Source organism: Saimiri boliviensis, chromosome 6 (genome assembly GCF_048565385.1).
Source record: "Saimiri boliviensis isolate mSaiBol1 chromosome 6, mSaiBol1.pri, whole genome shotgun sequence".
NCBI lineage: Eukaryota > Metazoa > Chordata > Mammalia > Primates > Cebidae > Saimiri > Saimiri boliviensis.
The window spans coordinates 39,205,415-39,224,354 of NC_133454.1; the positions used below are offsets into that span (position 1 = coordinate 39,205,415).

Here is an 18,940-nt window from a genome sequence, read left to right on the forward strand (position 1 = left end):
TTTTTCTTCAAAATGTTTGTGTAAGAGTGCTTCGGTTAAATGATTCTTATTGAACTAATTTACCAGCTGACCACTCACAAGCTACTGTTCTTTGGAAAGAATCCTTCACAATTTTTTTCATGTCTTATTTCTAATAATAGAAACTGACATTTAGCTTCTTTGGGACAATGTACAATTCTGTTCCATATCACTTAAGAGATAATGGTGAACTAGACAGTGTGAGATTGAGAGCAAGATGGATTGATTAAAGGCTTTAGGCATAAGGGTAACAGATAATTGTCATTTGGTATCTTCATTAAGATAATTAGCTTGTTCATAAAAGCTCTATCCTACCCTTGAGAATTGTCCATCTTTCTTTAACAGCTTACTTGAATGATTATTTTGTGCAATTGGTTCCCTTATATAAATTAATGGGATATCAACCTTCATTTCTATGTGTCAATAGTTATATTCTGTATTTCTTTGGATGTGATGATGAAAGTAGTTTCTTCTAGCTATTTGATGTATTGATTTCCATGTCTCTACTTCAGGGAACTTTTGACACCTCAGCAACATTACGATTGGGGTTTGAGAGCTTTGAAGACAGTTCTGAGAGGATGTGGAAATCTTCTTAGACAGCTAAAGAAAAATGACATTACACAGAATGGTATGATTGATTATTCCAAATACATTAACTTATTTTTAAAAAACGTAAGTGTTAATTTAGAATAGTTTGAGATTTACAGACAAGTTGTAGATACAATATTAATGATTACTGTATACACTGCCTCAGTTTCTACTGTTGTTAACATCTTCCGTTAATATGGTACATTTGTCACAAGTAATGAACCAATTTTGATAGATCATTTTTAAACTAAATGTCCTACTTTATTCAGGTTTTCTCAAGGTTTTAACTGATGTTATATAATAACTTTTAATGTGTGTTAAATATTAAATAGTTCTAATATGTAAAGTTCACTTGTTCATTAACTTTAACGTCCATTAGAATCACCTAGTGGCTTGTTAAAACAGATTATTAGACCCTACTCCCAAAGATCTTGATTCAGTAGGTGTAGAGTAGAGCCTGATAATTTGTCTTGTCTTGAAACAAGAACAGAAACTTTAGAAGCACATGCAGGATTTTCTCTTTCTAAAGCTGATATATTATGATTAGACTAGGTTATAGATGTTTGGAAAGAATACCGTAGAGGTGGAGTGTCTTTGTTGCTGTGTTATATCAGTGGGTATATAACAACCATATGACATCAATAGTTATGTTAACCTTTATCACCTGGCTATGGTAGTGTTGCCAGGTTTCTCCAATGTGAAGTTATTATTTTCTATCTTCCCATCTTTATTCTTTGAAATCATGTTGCTAAATCTAGCTCACTCTTAAAATGGTGAGGAAAGGATTAAGCTCCACTCCTTGCAGGGGGTAGTAGCCACATATATTATTTGAAATTCTTCTGTAAAAAGATTTGTCTTTTGTACCTCATTTGTGTATTCATTAACTCATTCACTTAGCTCAATATAGACTCATATATATTTGTTATACTTTGCTCATATAAAATAAATTTTTTTTATTCACATAAAAATAATGATTTTTCCCACCTGGGGATCTGTACTTTCATGAAAGGCTGAATAATCAGTTTCTTCAGGTTGCTATTGAAAACTAAGTTAAAACACTATGAAAATAGAGACAACATGGAAGGAAGGACCACACGAAATTACTTCTTTGGACTTTAAATGATCAAAGTGTGCCTCTTAAAAATGGAATCTACTTTAGCTGTATTATTAGGTTTGCATATGCCTGGGTAGATATAGTTATTTTGTTAGTGCTTACATTACTATTATTTAGGTATCTATATTTGGTGATTTTTAAGACATATTTAAACCATACCTGTAATAAATAAAGATGGCTTATGAGTTCAGTGCTTGAAATAAACTTCAGAGAAGTCAAGACTTTTTACGTATATTTAAGAAATATTAGGCAATTATAAAGGAAATGCCAGGCAAACAGTTTCTTTGATTTTATGTATCTTATAAATCAGCAGCTAATATATGTGAAAATAAGAGTCTGGCAGTGATATCAGTATTTGCATTTGACTTAAGAATGGGTTTGTGAACCAAGTATGAACAAGGCTGATCAAAAATTGTTGCTCAGTTTGTTAGTTGTTTATCTTAGTACATAAACTCTGAGATGATATTGGTATATTTGGAGAGGTACCTGAATTTAGAATTAGTTTATCTAGAATTGAATCCCAGCTGTAATACTGCTGTGCCTTCTGAGAAAGTCACTTAAGCCTTCAGAGGCTTAACATTCTCATGTATAATATTGGAATAATAATAGTAATAGTGTTTAACCTACTTTATATAAAAGGTGAAGCACTAAGCAAATATAAGTAATAATGATTTTAATTATTATTTAAAGTCTTGGGACCCTGTGATTCGAGTCTATGGAAAAGAGTTCATAACTGTACTTAGTAATATTTACTTTTTAGCAGTCAAAAGATACTAAAGAAAGCTTGCCCGGATCTCTCATTAGAAACCCTACAAGCCAGAAGAGAGTGGGGGTCAATATTCAACATCCTTAAAGAAAAGAACTTTCAACATATAACTTCATAAGTGAAGGAGAAATAAAATCCTTTATTAACAAGCAATTGCTAAGAGATTTTTGTTACCACCAGGCCTGCCTTACAAGAGCTTCTAAAAGAGGCATTAAACATGGAAAGGAATAACCAGAACCAGCCACTCCAAAAATGTACCAAATGGTAAAGACCATCAACACAATAAAGAAACTGCATCAACTAATGGGCAAAACAACCAGCCAGCATCAAAATGGTAGGACCAAATTCACACATAACAATATTAACCTTAAACATAAATGGCCAAACGCCCCAATCAAAAGAAACAGTCTGGCAAATTGGATAAAAAGTCAAACACCATTGGTGTGCTGTATTCAGGAAACACATCTCACATGAAAGGACACACATAGGCTCAACGTAAAGGGATAGAGGAAGATTTACCAAGCAAATGAAGAGCAAAAAAAAAGCAGGATTTGCAATCCTGGTCTCTGATAAAATGAACTATAAACCAACAAAGATCAAGGAGACAAAGAAGGGCATTACATAATGGTAAAAGGATCAATGCAACAAGAAGAGCTAATGATCCTACATATATACACACCCAATACAGGAGCACCCAGATATAAAGCAAGTTCCTAACAACCTGCAAAGAGACTTAGACTGGCACACAATAATAGTGGGAGACTTTAACACTCCACTGTCAATATTAGACAGATCAACAAGACAGAAAATTAACAAGGATATCCAGGACTTGAGCTCAGATCTGGACCAAGTGGACCTAATAGACATCTACAGAACTCTCCACCCCAAAGCCACAGAATATACATTCTTCTCGGCACCCCATTGTACCAACTCTAAAATTGACCACATAATTGGAAGTAAATCACTCCTCAGCAAATGCAAAAGGACAGAAATCATAACAGTCTGTCAGGCCACAGTGCAATCAAATTAGACCTCAGGATTAAGAAACTCACTCAGAACTGCACAACTTCATGGAAACTGAACAGCTGGCTCCTGAATGTTGACTGGTAAAACAATGAAATGAAGGCAGAAATAAAGATGTTGAAGACACAACATACCAGAATCTCTGGGACACATTCAAAGCAGTGTCTAGAGGGCAATTTATAGCAATAAATGTCCACATGAGAAGCGAGGGAAGATCTAAAATCGGCACACTACTGTTGAAATTGAAAGAACTATAGGAGCAAGATAAAAAAAAAAATCAAAAGCTAGCAGAAGACAAGAAATAACTAAGATCAGAGCAGAACTGAAGGAGATAGAGACACAAAAAACCCTTCCAAAAAAATCAATAAATCCAGGAGCTGGTTTTTTGAAAAGATCAACAAAATAGACCGCTAGCCATACTAATAAAAAATAGAAGAGAGAAGAATCAAATAGATGCAATAAAAAATGATAAAGATATATCACCAGTGATTCCACAGAAATATACACTACCATCAGAGATCACGGCAAACAACTCTATGCAGATAAACCAGTAAACCTGGAAGAAATCGATAAATTCCTGGACATTTGCACTCTCCTAAGACTAAACCAGGAAGAAGTCTAAACCCTGAATAGACCAATAACAAAGGCTTAAGTTGGGCAGCAATTAATAGCCTACCAACCAAAAAAAGCCCAGGTCCAAACGGGTTCACAGCCAAATTCTACAAGACATACAAAGAGGAGTTGGTACCATTCCTTCTGAAACTATTCCAAACAATGCAAAAGGAGGGAATTCTTCCCAAACCATTTTATGAGACCAACATCATCCTGATACCAAAACCTAGCAGGGACTCAACAAAAAAAGAAAACTTCTGGCCAGTATACATGATGATCATAGATACAAAGATCTTCAATAAAATACTAGCAAACCAATTACAACAGCACATCAAAAGGCTTATTCATCACAATCAAGTAGGCTTCATCCCGGGGATTCAAGGCTGGTTCAACATGCACAAGTCTATAAATGTAATTCACCTCATAAACAGAAGCAAACACACAAACCACATGGTTATCTCAATAGATACAGAGAAGGCCTTCAACAAAATTCAACAGTATTTATGCTAAAAACCCTCAATAAACTAGGTATCAGTGGAACGTATCTCAAAATAATAAAAGCTATTTACAACAAACCCACAGCCAATATCATACTGAATAGGCAAAAACTGGAAACATTCCCTTTGAAATCTGGCACTAGACAAGGATGCCCTCTTTGACCACTCCTATTCAATATAATATTGGAAGTTCTAGCCAGAGCAAGCAGGCAAAAAAAAAAAAAAAAAAGAAAGAAACAAAGCATATTCAGTTAGGAAAGGGGGAAGTCAAATTGTCTCTATTTGCAGATGACATGATTGTATATTTAGAAGACCACATCATCTCAGCCCAAAATCTTCTCTAACTGATAAGCAACTTCAGCAAAGTCTCAGGATACAAAATCGATGTGCAGAAATCACAAGTATTCCTATACACCAATAACAGACTTAAAGAGAGCCAAATCAAGAGCGAACTGCCGTTCACAATTGCTACAAAGAGAGTAAAATACCGAGGAATACAACTAACAAAAGATGTAAAGGACCTTTTCAAGGAGAACTACAAACCACTGTTCAACGAAATAAGAGAGAACACAAACAGATAGAAAAACATTCCATGCTCATGGTTAGGAAGAATCAATACGGTGAAAATGGCCATACTGCCCAAAGTAATCTATAGATTCAACACTATCCCTATGAAGCTACCAATGACCCTCTTCACAGAACTAGAAAAAACCACCTTAAACTTCATATGGAACTAAAAGAGAGTCTGCATAGCCACGACAATCCTATGCAAAAAGAACAAAGCTGGAGGTATCATGCCGCCTGACTTCAAACTATACTACAAGACTACAGTAATCAAAACAGCATGGTACTGGTACCAAAACAGAGATATAGACCAATGGAACAGAACAGAGGCCTTGGAGGCAATGCTACCCATCTACAACCATCTGATCTTTGACAAACCTGACAAATTCAAGCAATGGGGAAAGGATTCCCTGTTTAATAAATGGTATTGGGAAAACTGGCTAGCCATGTGCAGAAAACAGAAACTGGAGCCCTTCCTGACACCTTACACTAAAATTAACTCCAGATAGATTAAAGATCTAAACATAAGACCTAACACCATAAAATACCTAGAAGAAAACCTAGGCAAAATCATTCAGAACATAGGCATAGGCAAGGAGTTTATGACTAAAACACCACAAGCATTGGTAACAAAAGCCAAAATAGACAAATGGGATCTAATTTAACTCTAGAGCTTCTCCACAGCAAAAGAAACAGTCATTAGAGTGAACTGGCAGCCAACAGAATGGGAAAACATTTTCACAATCTACCCATCTGACAAAGGGCTGATATTCAGAATGTGCAAAGAACTAAAACAGATTTACAAGAAAAAGACAAACCCATTCAAAAGTGGGTGAAGGATATGAATAGACATTTTTCAAAAGAGGACATATATGATGCCAACAAACATGAAAAATGCTCATCACCCCTGGTCATTAGAGAAATGCAGATAAAAACCACATTGAGCTACCTTCTCATGCCAGTTAGAATGGTGCTCATTAAAAAATCTGGAGACAACAGATGCTGGAGAGGATGTGTAGAAATAGGAACACTTTTACACTGTTGGTGGGAGTGTAAATTAGTTCAATCAGTGTGGCGGCACTATTTACAATAGCAAAGACCTGGAACCAACCCAAATGCCCATCAGTGATAGACTGGACAAGGAAAATGTGGTACATATACACCATGAAATACTATGCAGCTATAAAAAATGATGAGTTTGTGTCCTTTGTAGGGACATGGATAAATCTGGAAACCATCATTCTCAGCAAACTGACACAAGAACAGAAAATCAGACACCCCATGTTCTCACTCATAGGCGGGTGTTGAACAATGAGAACACATGGACACAGGGAGGGAAGCAGCACACACTGGGGTCTGTTCTGGGGGGCTTGGGGAGAGACAGGGGGTGGGGAGGTTGGGGAGAGATAACATGGGGAGAAATGCCAGATATATGTGATAGGGGGATGAGGCAGTAAACTACATTGCCACATATGTACTTATGCAACAATCTTGCATGATCCGCACATGTACCCCAGAACCTAAAGTACAAGGAAAAAAAAAAAGCTTGCCAATTCATGTGATATAATATCTTCAAATGTTATAAATTCTGGTTCATTGAATGATTAATAATGCATATCAAGGCTATGGAATATTTAAAAACATTTTATAATCATTAAAGTTATAATAAATAATTTTAAAATGAACTTTTTTTTTCTAGCTAATGAAAGTCATATTGTGGTACAAGCATTGAGGCTTAATACAATGTCAAAGTTTACCTTTACTGATTGTACCCGGTTTGATGCATTGATTAAAGATGTCTTTCCTGGAATTGACTTTAAAGAAGTAGAATATGATGAACTAAGTGCTGCATTAAAGCAGGTCTTTGAAGAGGCCAATTATGAAATTATACCCAACCAGGTAACTGACTGTCAAGGATATTTTATAATAGATTGATCCATTTTCCTAATTGATTCCTTATCCTTCATCTTCATCCTTGTCCTTCATCTTTCAACTTATCTTTTATCTTTCAACTTAAATCTCACTTGCTCAGGGAAGTCTTTCTGGATCAAGTCCTGATTACATCTTCTTGCTCTGTGCTCTTATCACATACGCTTGTTTCATATTGTTTAGTATTTGTTTAGTATTGATTCTCCTCTACCATGTAGCTATCTACATGAGACTATTTTCATTGTTTTTTTGAGATGGAGACTTGCTCTGTCACACAGGCTTTAGTGCAGTGGTAAGATCTCTGCCCACTGCAACCTCTGCCTCCTGGATTCAAGTGATTTTCCTGCCTCAGCCTCCTGAGTAGCAAACATTACAGGCACACACTACCACACTTGGATAATTTTTATATTTTTAGTAGAGATGGGGTTTCCCCATGTTGGCCAGGCTGGTCTTCAACTCCTGACATCAGGTGATCTGCCCACCTTGGCCTCCCAAAGTGCTGGGATTACAGATGTGAGCGACTGCACCTGGCTATCCGTGAATATTTTTGCTCACCATTTTATTCCTAGTGACTGTTAGAGTACCTAGTGTGTAATGGATTCATCATACATATACATTTATTATATATATGATTATATATGCTATAATCATATATGTTATATATATTAATATATGATATATAATATATATTGATTATATATGTGATTTAGTTTCACTTTGATAATTTCTTAGGATTTTTTTTTAAATGGGTCTCTTTATGCAGTGCAAATAATTCTTCAAAATTAGCACTTTGCCTTCAGTTTTGGAGACAAGAATGAATGAATGAATAAGTGAATAAAATAATGAATACAGTATATTTGAATGAGTGAATTAGTAGAGAAGGTAATGAACACCTTGTTTGTAATGTCAAAAACTTGGAAAGCAACTTTGTTTCTTTTAAATAAATCAAATTGAAGTATTGAAAGATTATATTGTAAATATGTTCAAATTTATTTAGGTATTCTATTACATTTTAGGCTGTATATTCCACTCAAGAAATCAAAGGCTTAATTTACATGTTAGAACAGCTGTTATAGAATAAAAGTAGAACTAAGTATGATTGAATATTATAAATCATATGTGAACATATTTCTTTCCTACTAGATCAAAAAGGCTTTAGAATTGTATGAACAGTTATGCCAGAGGATGGGAGTTGTTATTGTTGGTCCAAGTGGTGCTGGAAAATCAACCCTTTGGAGAATGTTAAGGGCAGCACTTTGTAAAATTGGCAATGTAGTGAAACAGTACACTATGAATCCCAAAGCTATGCCTCGATATCAATTATTAGGCCATATTGACATGGACACAAGAGAATGGTCTGATGGTGTTTTGACAAATAGTGCTCGTCAAGTGGTTCGGGAACCTCAAGGTTAGTCTCTTTGTATACTTCTTTGCTTTACTTACTAATTCTTAGAGGATGATAGAATTTGTCTGTAACACTGTCTTTATCAAGCTTATCTATGACCATAAAGTCATAATAAAGTTGTAATGATATACATTTGATATTTTACTTTGGAAGGGGCCAAGACATGCTATCATTTTCAGTCAAACTCTATGAGTATTTTTAATATAATAGAAACTTAGAGTAAGTTGCTTGAATGTAATTCACAATTAGATTAATTTACTGAATGAATAAAAATATTTACTGAGTTGATATTATAATGCCTCAGAAATAAGCAAGATGACAGATTTTTATTTGGGGTTAAAATTGTTGTATATGCACAGTATTAACTTATTAATTTGAAGAAAGTATTTGGAATACTTTTGAAAATTTAAGTGGTAAAACTGCACACTTCCTGGTCTAAATTTGTTGACTTGGTTTTTTAAGAAAATTTTTGGCCAGAGTCAGAGGAGACTCCCTACTTTTTATCAGGTCATAATTTAATTAATAATTATTTTTCTAAGACAGTAAGTGAAAGCATTGGAAGGGATTTTCAATGTAGCCTTTTCTTTTTCTATATAATGTCACATTAAGTAAAGGCCAGTTATTACCTTCATGTATTTCTCACAGTTTTATTGGTGAAATTTTCCTCCTTGAATTGTTTCAAAGGTCCAAGTACAATATTAACCATTCCCATTTTAGGAAAGATGGATAGAAAAGGTTTTATCCTGGAAAGACTGTGTATACAGTTGGTCACTACTTTTCCCCCTTTGAGGTAACCTTTTTATATGTCAAGAAAATTTGACGTGGTGAATTTTTTATTTCTCATGCAGGGCACTGGAAATTGGATTTTCTGTATTTTCTAAAAGATATACTACATAGCAAGCATTTGTATGTTCTCATGACATAATAGAAGATAAATTTCTAAAGAATATCTTGTGGGAATAGAAATACCTGAGTCTTTTTTTTTTTTTTTTTTTTTTTTTAGTGAAATTACCTATTTTGTGTGTTTATAGATAAAGCATTATTACATGATATATATCAGAGTCTTTGCCCAGCTGAGCCTGTGTTTCCCATGGGTTTTCTAGCATATTTGTGGTACAAATTGATATGAAAATTAAGAATTGGTTTAGTCCTTATTTTTAATTGTTATCACTGCATGTATTTTTATTTTATCTCCACTGTTTTGATTTGAAAATAGACGTCAGCTCATGGATAATCTGTGATGGTGATATTGACCCTGAATGGATAGAATCTCTAAATTCTGTTCTGGATGATAATCGACTACTCACTATGCCCAGTGGAGAAAGAATTCAGTTTGGCCCAAATGTTAACTTTGTATTTGAAACTCATGATTTAAGTTGTGCCTCACCAGCCACAATATCTAGAATGGGAATGATCTTTCTTAGGTAAGTCATAGATTATTTATACATATTACATTAGCATATTATTCTTTTATTATCCTGGCTTCATGTTAAGTAAAGAAATGTAGTATGAATAATGAAGAAATATTTTTCCTATTTATGATTAACTTCTTTTTTAAGTTTTAATTAATTCAGAGAGTTCCTGTTTTATTACAAAATTGAATTATTTTAGCAGTTTTAGTTATATCACAGTTATGAAATTATTATTTTTATTTGTTTAAATGAAACAGCAAGAAAATTTGTTCTCTTTATTGTGAATTATTGTGATTGAGTTCAGAGAAGTGAACATATTAATTATGAGCTAGAGGCTAATAATTTAAAGCTGAGTAGCAATATTTTAATTACAGAATTTTAGATTCATAGAATTTTAGGGCTAACCCAGGTTTAATAGGTCCTATGGTCCAGTCTTTTCATTTTAAAAATTGAAAATATCTTTACTTAATTCTTTTTTTTCTTCTTCAGTATATTTCGAAGAGGCTTGAAGACTGAAAATGAGCAATAAGCCAATTTTATATATCATCTAAAATAGTCTAATACCAGAGCATGGACATTTGATCCAATTTTATTTTTGAAAATTAGTAATATTTTGGCATATGTAAGAAAGTTTTATTTTACTTTTTCAATTTGTTAGTTATCATCCTGTATAACATTTTATTTTTTTAGAACCATTTAAAGTCACTTTAGGTGTTGTATGACACATGACAATATAATAAAGTTGGTTCAAATCATGTTTTGAAATTATTTAGTTGCTTACTTCTTTGATAGTATTGTAGGAAACATTTACTTTAAATTAGCCAGAAACTTCAATTGATATTTTGAGGTGTTATTAAAGGATAATATAATTTTGGGTTTATAGTTTTCATAGCAGGATTCACTTACAATTTATCATATTTTTAAACTGTTCTTATAATCTTGTGAGAAAAATAGAGTAAGTTTTTAAAGTATTTGTTAACTATCGTATATATGATATTAAGTTATGCACCTTGGGAAAGAGAGAGCTAGAAAGGAGTAACACCAATGTTTATAGCGAGCTCACCTTTTTGGAAAATAGTTTCACGTAGAGGAGGCAAAATAAACCGACATTTACACAAGATGAAATATAAGTGAACTAAGCATTAAGTAGAATACTATACATAGTTAGCAGAAAAAGAGACCACATATTGCTGTAGAGGACTTGAAAATTGTTGGTGAATCAGATATTGTGAAAGGCATAGTGAATATGATTTCATGTAAAATACAGATATATGTTAACTTTTTTTGTTGCTATGTGTTCAGCTTATATCTTAGTTTTAGGTTTCATTTATTCTCTTAGCAGATATTTGTTGAGCACTTGCTATGTGATAGGCCAACTATGGACATTTTGCTACTGAAATAAATGTTATTATTAATGATGCTGGGACAACTGGTATGAAGCAGGGTTGTGTTGGATAAACATAGACTTGTAGTCTAATAGGCATTCAGAAAACACCATTGGTAAGAAATTCTTTTTTTGAAGGCGCTTAGCATCTTTGGTTGGCCTATTTTGGGCTAATCTAATTTTATTTAATTATTAGCCTCTTTGATGTTTCAATTAGTTTTTTCATATTAGACTGCATAGAAACTGTGAGAGCAGAGATTCAAGGCATCAGTGTTATTTATTAATTTGTTATGAAACAATGGTAGAAGATAGGAAAAAATGCCAAAAATTATGAGCTCTTGTCAATTCTAAAATAACGAATATGAACTGTTTTTACTGTAATTTTAAATAATTATGTAAGGTATAATATTGAGTAAGATGTGAATCTCTGTTATTTCACCAGTTGGATTTTGGTGAAATAATTGGATTGTACCCAGATAATTATGTGCTTTGCTAAAAAATTTACTTTAGGAAGATCTTTAAATTTTAATAGTGGCATGGGAATTTAGATAGTTGGATTTTTATGGCTTAGAGAAAAAATAATTTTAAAGATCTGTATTACATTTTAGATCAGTGTGTTTTAAACTCTAATATGCATTTGAATCATCAAGGGATCTTATTAAAATGAAGATTTTTGCTTTAGCGTGTCTCGAGAGGGATTTGGAATTTTACATTTCTAACAAACAGACCACTCTGAGTAGGAATGCTTTAGGCCACTTTAGGCTACGTAGAGCCTATGAAGAGTAGGTTGTGTAGATATATAATTCTTGGTTAGTTTATATTTATAATAAAATGGATGAAATTTGTTTTATTTTGTAGAAAATAACATGTATGTGTATGTATACCTATATGCATGTGTGTGTGTGTGTATATATATATGTATGTGTGTGTATACACATCACAAATGTAACTGTATTATTCACATATACAAATAGTAAAGTAACTAAAGCCACCTTTTGTATGCTAGCAGATAAAATATATGTGTAGAATAATGTTTATTGGAGCAGAAATTTATTTTAAAGTAAATTGGTAGTTTCTTCATAAATAATTTCTTATTGGTCTAATCTGTTTCAGTGATGAAGAGACAGATCTTAATTCTCTGATAAAATCTTGGTTGAGGAATCAATCTGCCAAACATAGAAATAATCTTGAAAATTGGATTGGAGATTATTTTGAAAAGGCTTTACAGTGGGTTCTAAAGCAGGTAAATTAACCATAATGTTTCACAATTAATTGAGGTGAGAAGTATGATTAAGAGTGATGCTTGTTTTTCTTGTGGTAGAGCTCTGCTAGAATGTGGGGATGAGGTGAGGGATCGATGTTGTCACCACTGCTCCTCTATATCTCTTAGCATAACTGTTTATTGTGTTAGTCTTAAAACATTTTACATCTTTCATTTATAATACTTCACACTGCTTACCTAAAAATCTTGATTATTATAGTGTCTCTCTAATTTTTACTAGTAAAAACCATCTTGCTGTCACATTTTACTAATATGCCAATAAATACCTATATATATATCATATGTTTATATAATGTATAGGTGTTTACATATCCATTATGTATGCACATATATATATCAATATATACATATATCATGTACATGTTGCCAGATGCTTCTCATTGTTACCACTCAGTGCCATTCTATATTCTGGTTTTAAGCAGATACTCTCTTGTCAAAGTTCTGAATAAATGTATTGAAGAGTAGCATTGAGGACGAACTCTGCTTTATATCGTATATATGATATATATAAGGTTAAAAAAACAATATGAAGTTTACACTAAAGTAGAAAAGGATGGTGAGTTGTTTACTATAATGATGAAAACATTTGTGTATATTTAACAAAAATGTTGAATATCTAATATATATGAAGCATAATACAAGAGAGACTTTGAGAGGTAAAGATTAACAGGATAATTTCTTTTCTTGAGAAGGGTATATCTAATGGAGGAATATGACATGCAAACAGATAATCACAATTCAGCAGGATGAAGAGAATATTGCTGTCTGTCATTTAGAAGAGGTTTAAAAGGAGATTACATTTGATTTTGAATTTGGAAGGAGAAAAAAGTTTAGCATGCAAAGAAGACCATGGAGGGCATTTAGATATTCTACATGTTTATGTCATTGCTTTTATGAAAAATGAAAACATATACAAAAAGAGGATATAAATAGCAGTGAATGTTTTTGAAAGTATTTGTTAATCTGAACATTATTTAGAGGTCAATACTTTGGGATTGAACAAGACATAGAGAAATGAAGATTTGTTTTATTTTTCTCAACCTTTTTCTTTTCTGACTTTGTCAGAATGAAAAATGGACGAATAGGGAATTGTGAGGAAGTGATGCAAATGAGGTAGGTTTTCCTGGAGGCCTAGGAAAGGAAACATTCCTATTGGCTCCTAGTCTGACCAGGGCTGTCTCCTCCTTTGTGCTTCTGTGGCACCATGCAGTGTCTACCAACTGTATTATGATTGTCTGTTTGCATTAAACTATAAGCACCTTGAAGGCAAGGACCAAGCCTATCATACTCTTCAATGTGTCTCCAGAACCAACTATGATATTAAGAGATAGCAAATGAATGATAGTATTGTGCTTCATTATATACCTGATGCCTACATTGTGACACCTTCTCAGTAGATATGTTATTTCATTAATAGAAAACATTCAGAGCCTAACAAGGTTTTCCAGTGCAGATACTTTGAGGTAATCTGTTCATAGTTGTGTGAATGTTAGAATAAGGAGTATCATATTAGATGGAAGATATTTATGTATATATAGGGGTTTGTGACTAGAAATGATGACAGGATAAGATTATTAAACAATATAGTGAATACTGAAGATTCAGTTAGGAAAAAAAGGGTTTATGTTTTGCAGTTACACCCTTGTTTGTTTGTTTTATTTAATGAGTTAAGTGTTCTTTTCTTTTTATTCTGTATTTTGTTCACCACGCACAGGTTCTGGGATATACCACAATGAATTCTCTAGTCAAATGCTGAAATTGTATTTATAACTAGAACTTTGCTTTCTTCTTTTTTCTCTTCCTCAGACTATGGGATAAAACTTTGCTTTCTTGTATGAATTTAGAAAATAAGAAAATATGTACATTTCCTTTATCTCACCTTTAAAATCTGGAACTCTTAGCATGAGTCTATCTAGATTTCTTTTTTTCTTCTCCTTTCTTCCTGCTCTTCCTCCCATTTCTTCTTTCTTCCAAAAATATTTATTTTTTTTAAGCAGAGCAATCTTTTTAAAATGTAAACTGAGTCATTTTACTCTATTAGAAAAAACATGTTAAAGACAAGGAAAATAAAGTTTGTACTCATCATGTCTGACAAATTCTGCACTCTGGCCCTTGCCTGTTTCTCTGTTTTAAAACACTGTTTCATTGCTTACTTAGTCATAACTTCTTTTAATTCCTTTACCGTACTAAATTTTCCTTTGCATGTGCTATATTCTCTGCCTAAGCAGATGGATCTCATCCTTCAGTCTTAGCTTAAATGTCACCTTTTTTTTAAAGCAGCCGTGAGCCCTCAATCTGAGTTACTGTTTCCCACAACATTCTGTACTGTTGCCCTGTAGCTCTTACAACAAAATGTTAACCATTTCCTCTACTATGCTTGAGCTCCATGAAGACAGGGACTCTGTTTATTCCAGCTTTAAACAAAACAAAACAAAACAAACCTAACATCACATACAGATCCTAATGCATAATTGGTTCTCAGTAACTATTTATGGAAAGACTGAGAGCCATTTTTAACTTAACTCTCTTGCACTTACCAGGAGCCTCAGAGGGCTTACTGATCAAACCATTTACACAGCACTAATGTCCAGAAGTTTCATTTAAAAATTCTTCTTACAGAGAAAGCTCCAAATGGTTTTTCATTTATGCCTTCTTTTTCTAACCTTTCTTTTCTAGTACCATCAATCTAGCTCTTGCTTCTTGTTTTCTTTTCAGGAAGAAGAAATGAACATCTATTCTTTTTGGAAAAATGCTCACTAACTTACCTTTTCTCTTATATTCTTCAGTTTTAGGAAGTAAATAAACCATGTATCTATTTGAGAATGGTAGCACCGATAGCTAGAAATATACAATTGTATTTTCATGATTACTTTTTATTTTCAAAGTATATATAAAAACTGAATGAAATCCAGACTTTCTAAAGTTTGAATAGATGAGTGAATTTAAAAATGGTTCTTCAAAAGATATGTGAACATCAGTCTACTGGTTAATATTTGCCTTTTGTCTGTTTGTATCATGGATTTTAATCTACAGAATGACTATGTGGTAGAAACAAGTTTGGTTGGGACTGTGATGAATGGTTTGTCACATCTGCATGGTTGCAGAGATCATGACCAATTTATTATTAATCTCATAAGGGGACTTGGTGGAAATCTGAATATGAAATCACGTCTGGAATTTACCAAAGAGGTAATGCATATTTAAAGCCTATATTTAGTCAAAAGTTTAACTTCTCATTAACTCTTAACTGCAAAAATACAATAATTTGTAACTATAAGATAGGGAACTTTTAAAATTTGAAATGTATTCAGTTGAGTAATAATGTATTTATGTGTGTGTGTATATATGTATATTCTTCTTTGAGTTGTTTTATGCTGTTTGATGCTATTCTTAACATTTTATAAAATAATGTTTTAATAAGCTAAAGTTTGGATCATATCTTTTTTAAGTTAGACATTTTTGAGCCTACTTATCTATATTAATTATTATTCATATAAAACCTTAGAATAGTTTAGTTTTTATCATCCTTTCAACAAGAGCACTTTTAGGAATTAGGAATGCTAGGATGAATTAATTATTAATAAATCTTTTCTTTCATATATGTTTACATTGTATTATAGTCAAGTTGTTTATAAAGCTGAATTCTAAATAATAAGAAATTCTTTTCCTATTGGCCTTTACTGAAATTATTGGACATCTCTTCCTTTAGGTTGGATCTAACATTATGTTTCAGCCTTTTTTCTCATTTTGCTGCTTCTCTGATAGTGTCATTCACTGGTTTCTCTATTCCGTTTCCCTTTCCATGGCTGTCCTATTGCTTCTATTCCTAGGTGCTTCTCATTGTTACCACTCAGTACCATACTATATACTACTTTTAAGTAGATAGATACTCTCTTGTCATAGTTCAGAATAAATGTATTGAAGAGTACCTGTAAGGGCTAACTCTGCTTTATATCTGCATAGATAACAGTTGTCAGTATTAAAAGGAAGAATGGAGAGCAGTGGTAGTGACGCTGGACTAGGACAGTCCCACAATATGGTAGAAATGAAGGGCTTAAGGATTTCTGCATTCTGTAATTTATGATTTAATGTTCATAAGAACTCCATTAAAATTGAATATATTTATACCTTAGTATATAATAATTATCCACCAAGTCATTATCTCCTACATATACTTTAATTTATCAATTAAATGATCATTTAGAGAAAAATATTTGAGATAAAATGTTACTTTAATGATAAAATAGGTTTAGTATATATAAACTTTTCTTGGAACTAAGATGATTCACTTCTGGGACATTTACTTGGAGGAATTTTAAAATGTCACACAGTTTGGAGTATATGAAAACTTATCACAATTTTTTCCTCTTAAGGTTTTTAACTGGGCACGAGAATCTCCTCCAGATTTTCACAAACCAATGGACACCTACTATGACTCTACTAGAGGTCGATTAGCAACGTATGTGCTTAAGAAGCCAGAAAACTTGACTGCTGACGATTTCAGTAATGGCTTAACTCTCCCAGTCATTCAGACTCCTGACATGCAACGAAGTCTAGATTATTTCAAACCATGGTTAAGTTCTGATACTAAACAGCCCTTTATTCTGGTAGGACCAGAAGGATGTGGCAAAGGGTAAGAAAAATATTGGCAAAGATATATATTGTGGATTTATTTCTTCTATCCCCAAATGATTTAATGGCTTTTGTTATGTTTCTTTTGGTTAAAGTAGCATTTACATTTTCATAGAAGATTCATTTTATTTTCATTACTTGTAAAACTAATAACTGTAGGGAAGAATGTGTTCTTTTCTTTGCCAGATTATGTGATTTCTACTGGAAAGAGCCATCTGAGAAGATACTCTTAAAAAGAATCTGCAAAATACAGCAAAAAAAAAAAAAAAATGAATACCTTAGATATACTCACATACCATTTGTTTTAGTTATAAAATATAAAATTTGAAGTTAGCTCTCTATTTAAAAATAGTTTTTTATTCAGTTGGATTCAGCCTAGTTTTAGTACATATGGAGCATAGTATCATGAAATATAGGAACCATGGTTTATTATTTTCATATTTCTAGCAGAGAGTAGTAATTTTAAAAATTGTATAAAATTATAGTAATTCTTTTAAACTTGTAAAACTTAAAATATTAAAATCTTTCTTCAACTGTGGGCAAACGGTTGGTATATTTAATATATATTATATCAACCTAGATTAATTCTGATAACTTTGATTTTTTTTTGACTGAAAACAGTCCCCACAATGCCTTAAAATATGAATTTATATTTTTCTAGTCTAAAAGTTAGAAAATTACTTTGATACATATGGAAGCCCTATCTGTATTTACCATTTTTCCTGTCATCATACACATTTTAGAAACTGATGTGTTTATGAGATAGAAATTTCTTATTGACTATAAAATGTATTTTGTTGATTGCATTTTTATCAAAGTCAGATGTCTTGCATTTTTCATAGGATGCTGCTCAGGTATGCATTTTCACAACTCCGGTCTACTCAGATTGCTACAGTTCATTGTAGTGCACAAACCACTTCTCGCCATCTGCTGCAGAAACTGAGCCAGACTTGCATGGTAATCAGTACTAATACTGGTCGCGTATACAGACCAAAAGACTGTGAAAGACTTGTTCTGTACTTAAAAGATATCAACTTACCCAAACTTGATAAATGGGGGACAAGTACTTTGGTAGCTTTCCTACAACAGGTAAGGCAAATCCCTTGAAGTGTTTTAATCTAATTGGAAACAATTTAATTTAATTAACTTTTCTTAGAAAATATGCATTCTTCCTTTGGGGCCAGTTTTATGTAGCATTTGTCGTGGAAATTAAACTCGTGAAATATTTCAGTTTTTTTCCAGTTCTTCTGTGATTTTCCTTTCTTTAGAAGTTAGTATTATATCAAGATGATATATGACAGGGAGAATAGAAACAGTCTTCACTCTGTATCTATTACTTGTCTTTTATTCATACAACAAGAAGGAGGAAAACAAAAGCTGGACGTGGTGGTGTAGTTGGAGAAACTTTTGCTTCATGTTTTAAAGTATGCATTCTTCCGACAGCAGTTAGACTTGGTCATGTTTTTTTTTTCCTGGCTGCTTTAACCCATTAGTCCCCATTTTGCCTTTATAAGGATTTGAGATCACATATCCTGAATCAGTGTAAAATATATTTTTTCTTTATGTTATTTACATCACATTAGAAACTAAATTCATAGAGTTTATTATGATACAGGTCCAAATTTAGCTTTACTGTGTAACTGCAGAATACGATAAAATATTTACAGAAAAAAGCCAAAATATTTTTCTCATATTTTTTCTGATACTTTCATTT

At 32.6% G+C, this 18,940-nt stretch overlaps 1 protein-coding gene across 4 annotated transcripts in view; it reads left to right on the forward strand.

Annotated features, from left to right (window-relative positions):
* Positions 1 to 18,940, forward strand: part of DYNC2H1 (dynein cytoplasmic 2 heavy chain 1) — a 402,876-nt gene that overhangs the window by 77,703 nt on the left and 306,233 nt on the right. For all 4 annotated transcript variants that reach the window (XM_003923764.4, XM_003923763.4, XM_074400491.1 and 1 more), the window contains exons 40-47: positions 531 to 646; positions 6,882 to 7,081; positions 8,255 to 8,519; positions 9,733 to 9,940; positions 12,426 to 12,555; positions 15,628 to 15,783; positions 16,968 to 17,227; positions 18,069 to 18,315. In XM_003923764.4, the coding sequence (XP_003923813.1) occupies positions 531 to 646; positions 6,882 to 7,081; positions 8,255 to 8,519; positions 9,733 to 9,940; positions 12,426 to 12,555; positions 15,628 to 15,783; positions 16,968 to 17,227; positions 18,069 to 18,315 (1,582 nt within the window). The remainder of the gene's footprint in view (positions 1 to 530; positions 647 to 6,881; positions 7,082 to 8,254; positions 8,520 to 9,732; positions 9,941 to 12,425; positions 12,556 to 15,627; positions 15,784 to 16,967; positions 17,228 to 18,068; positions 18,316 to 18,940) is intronic.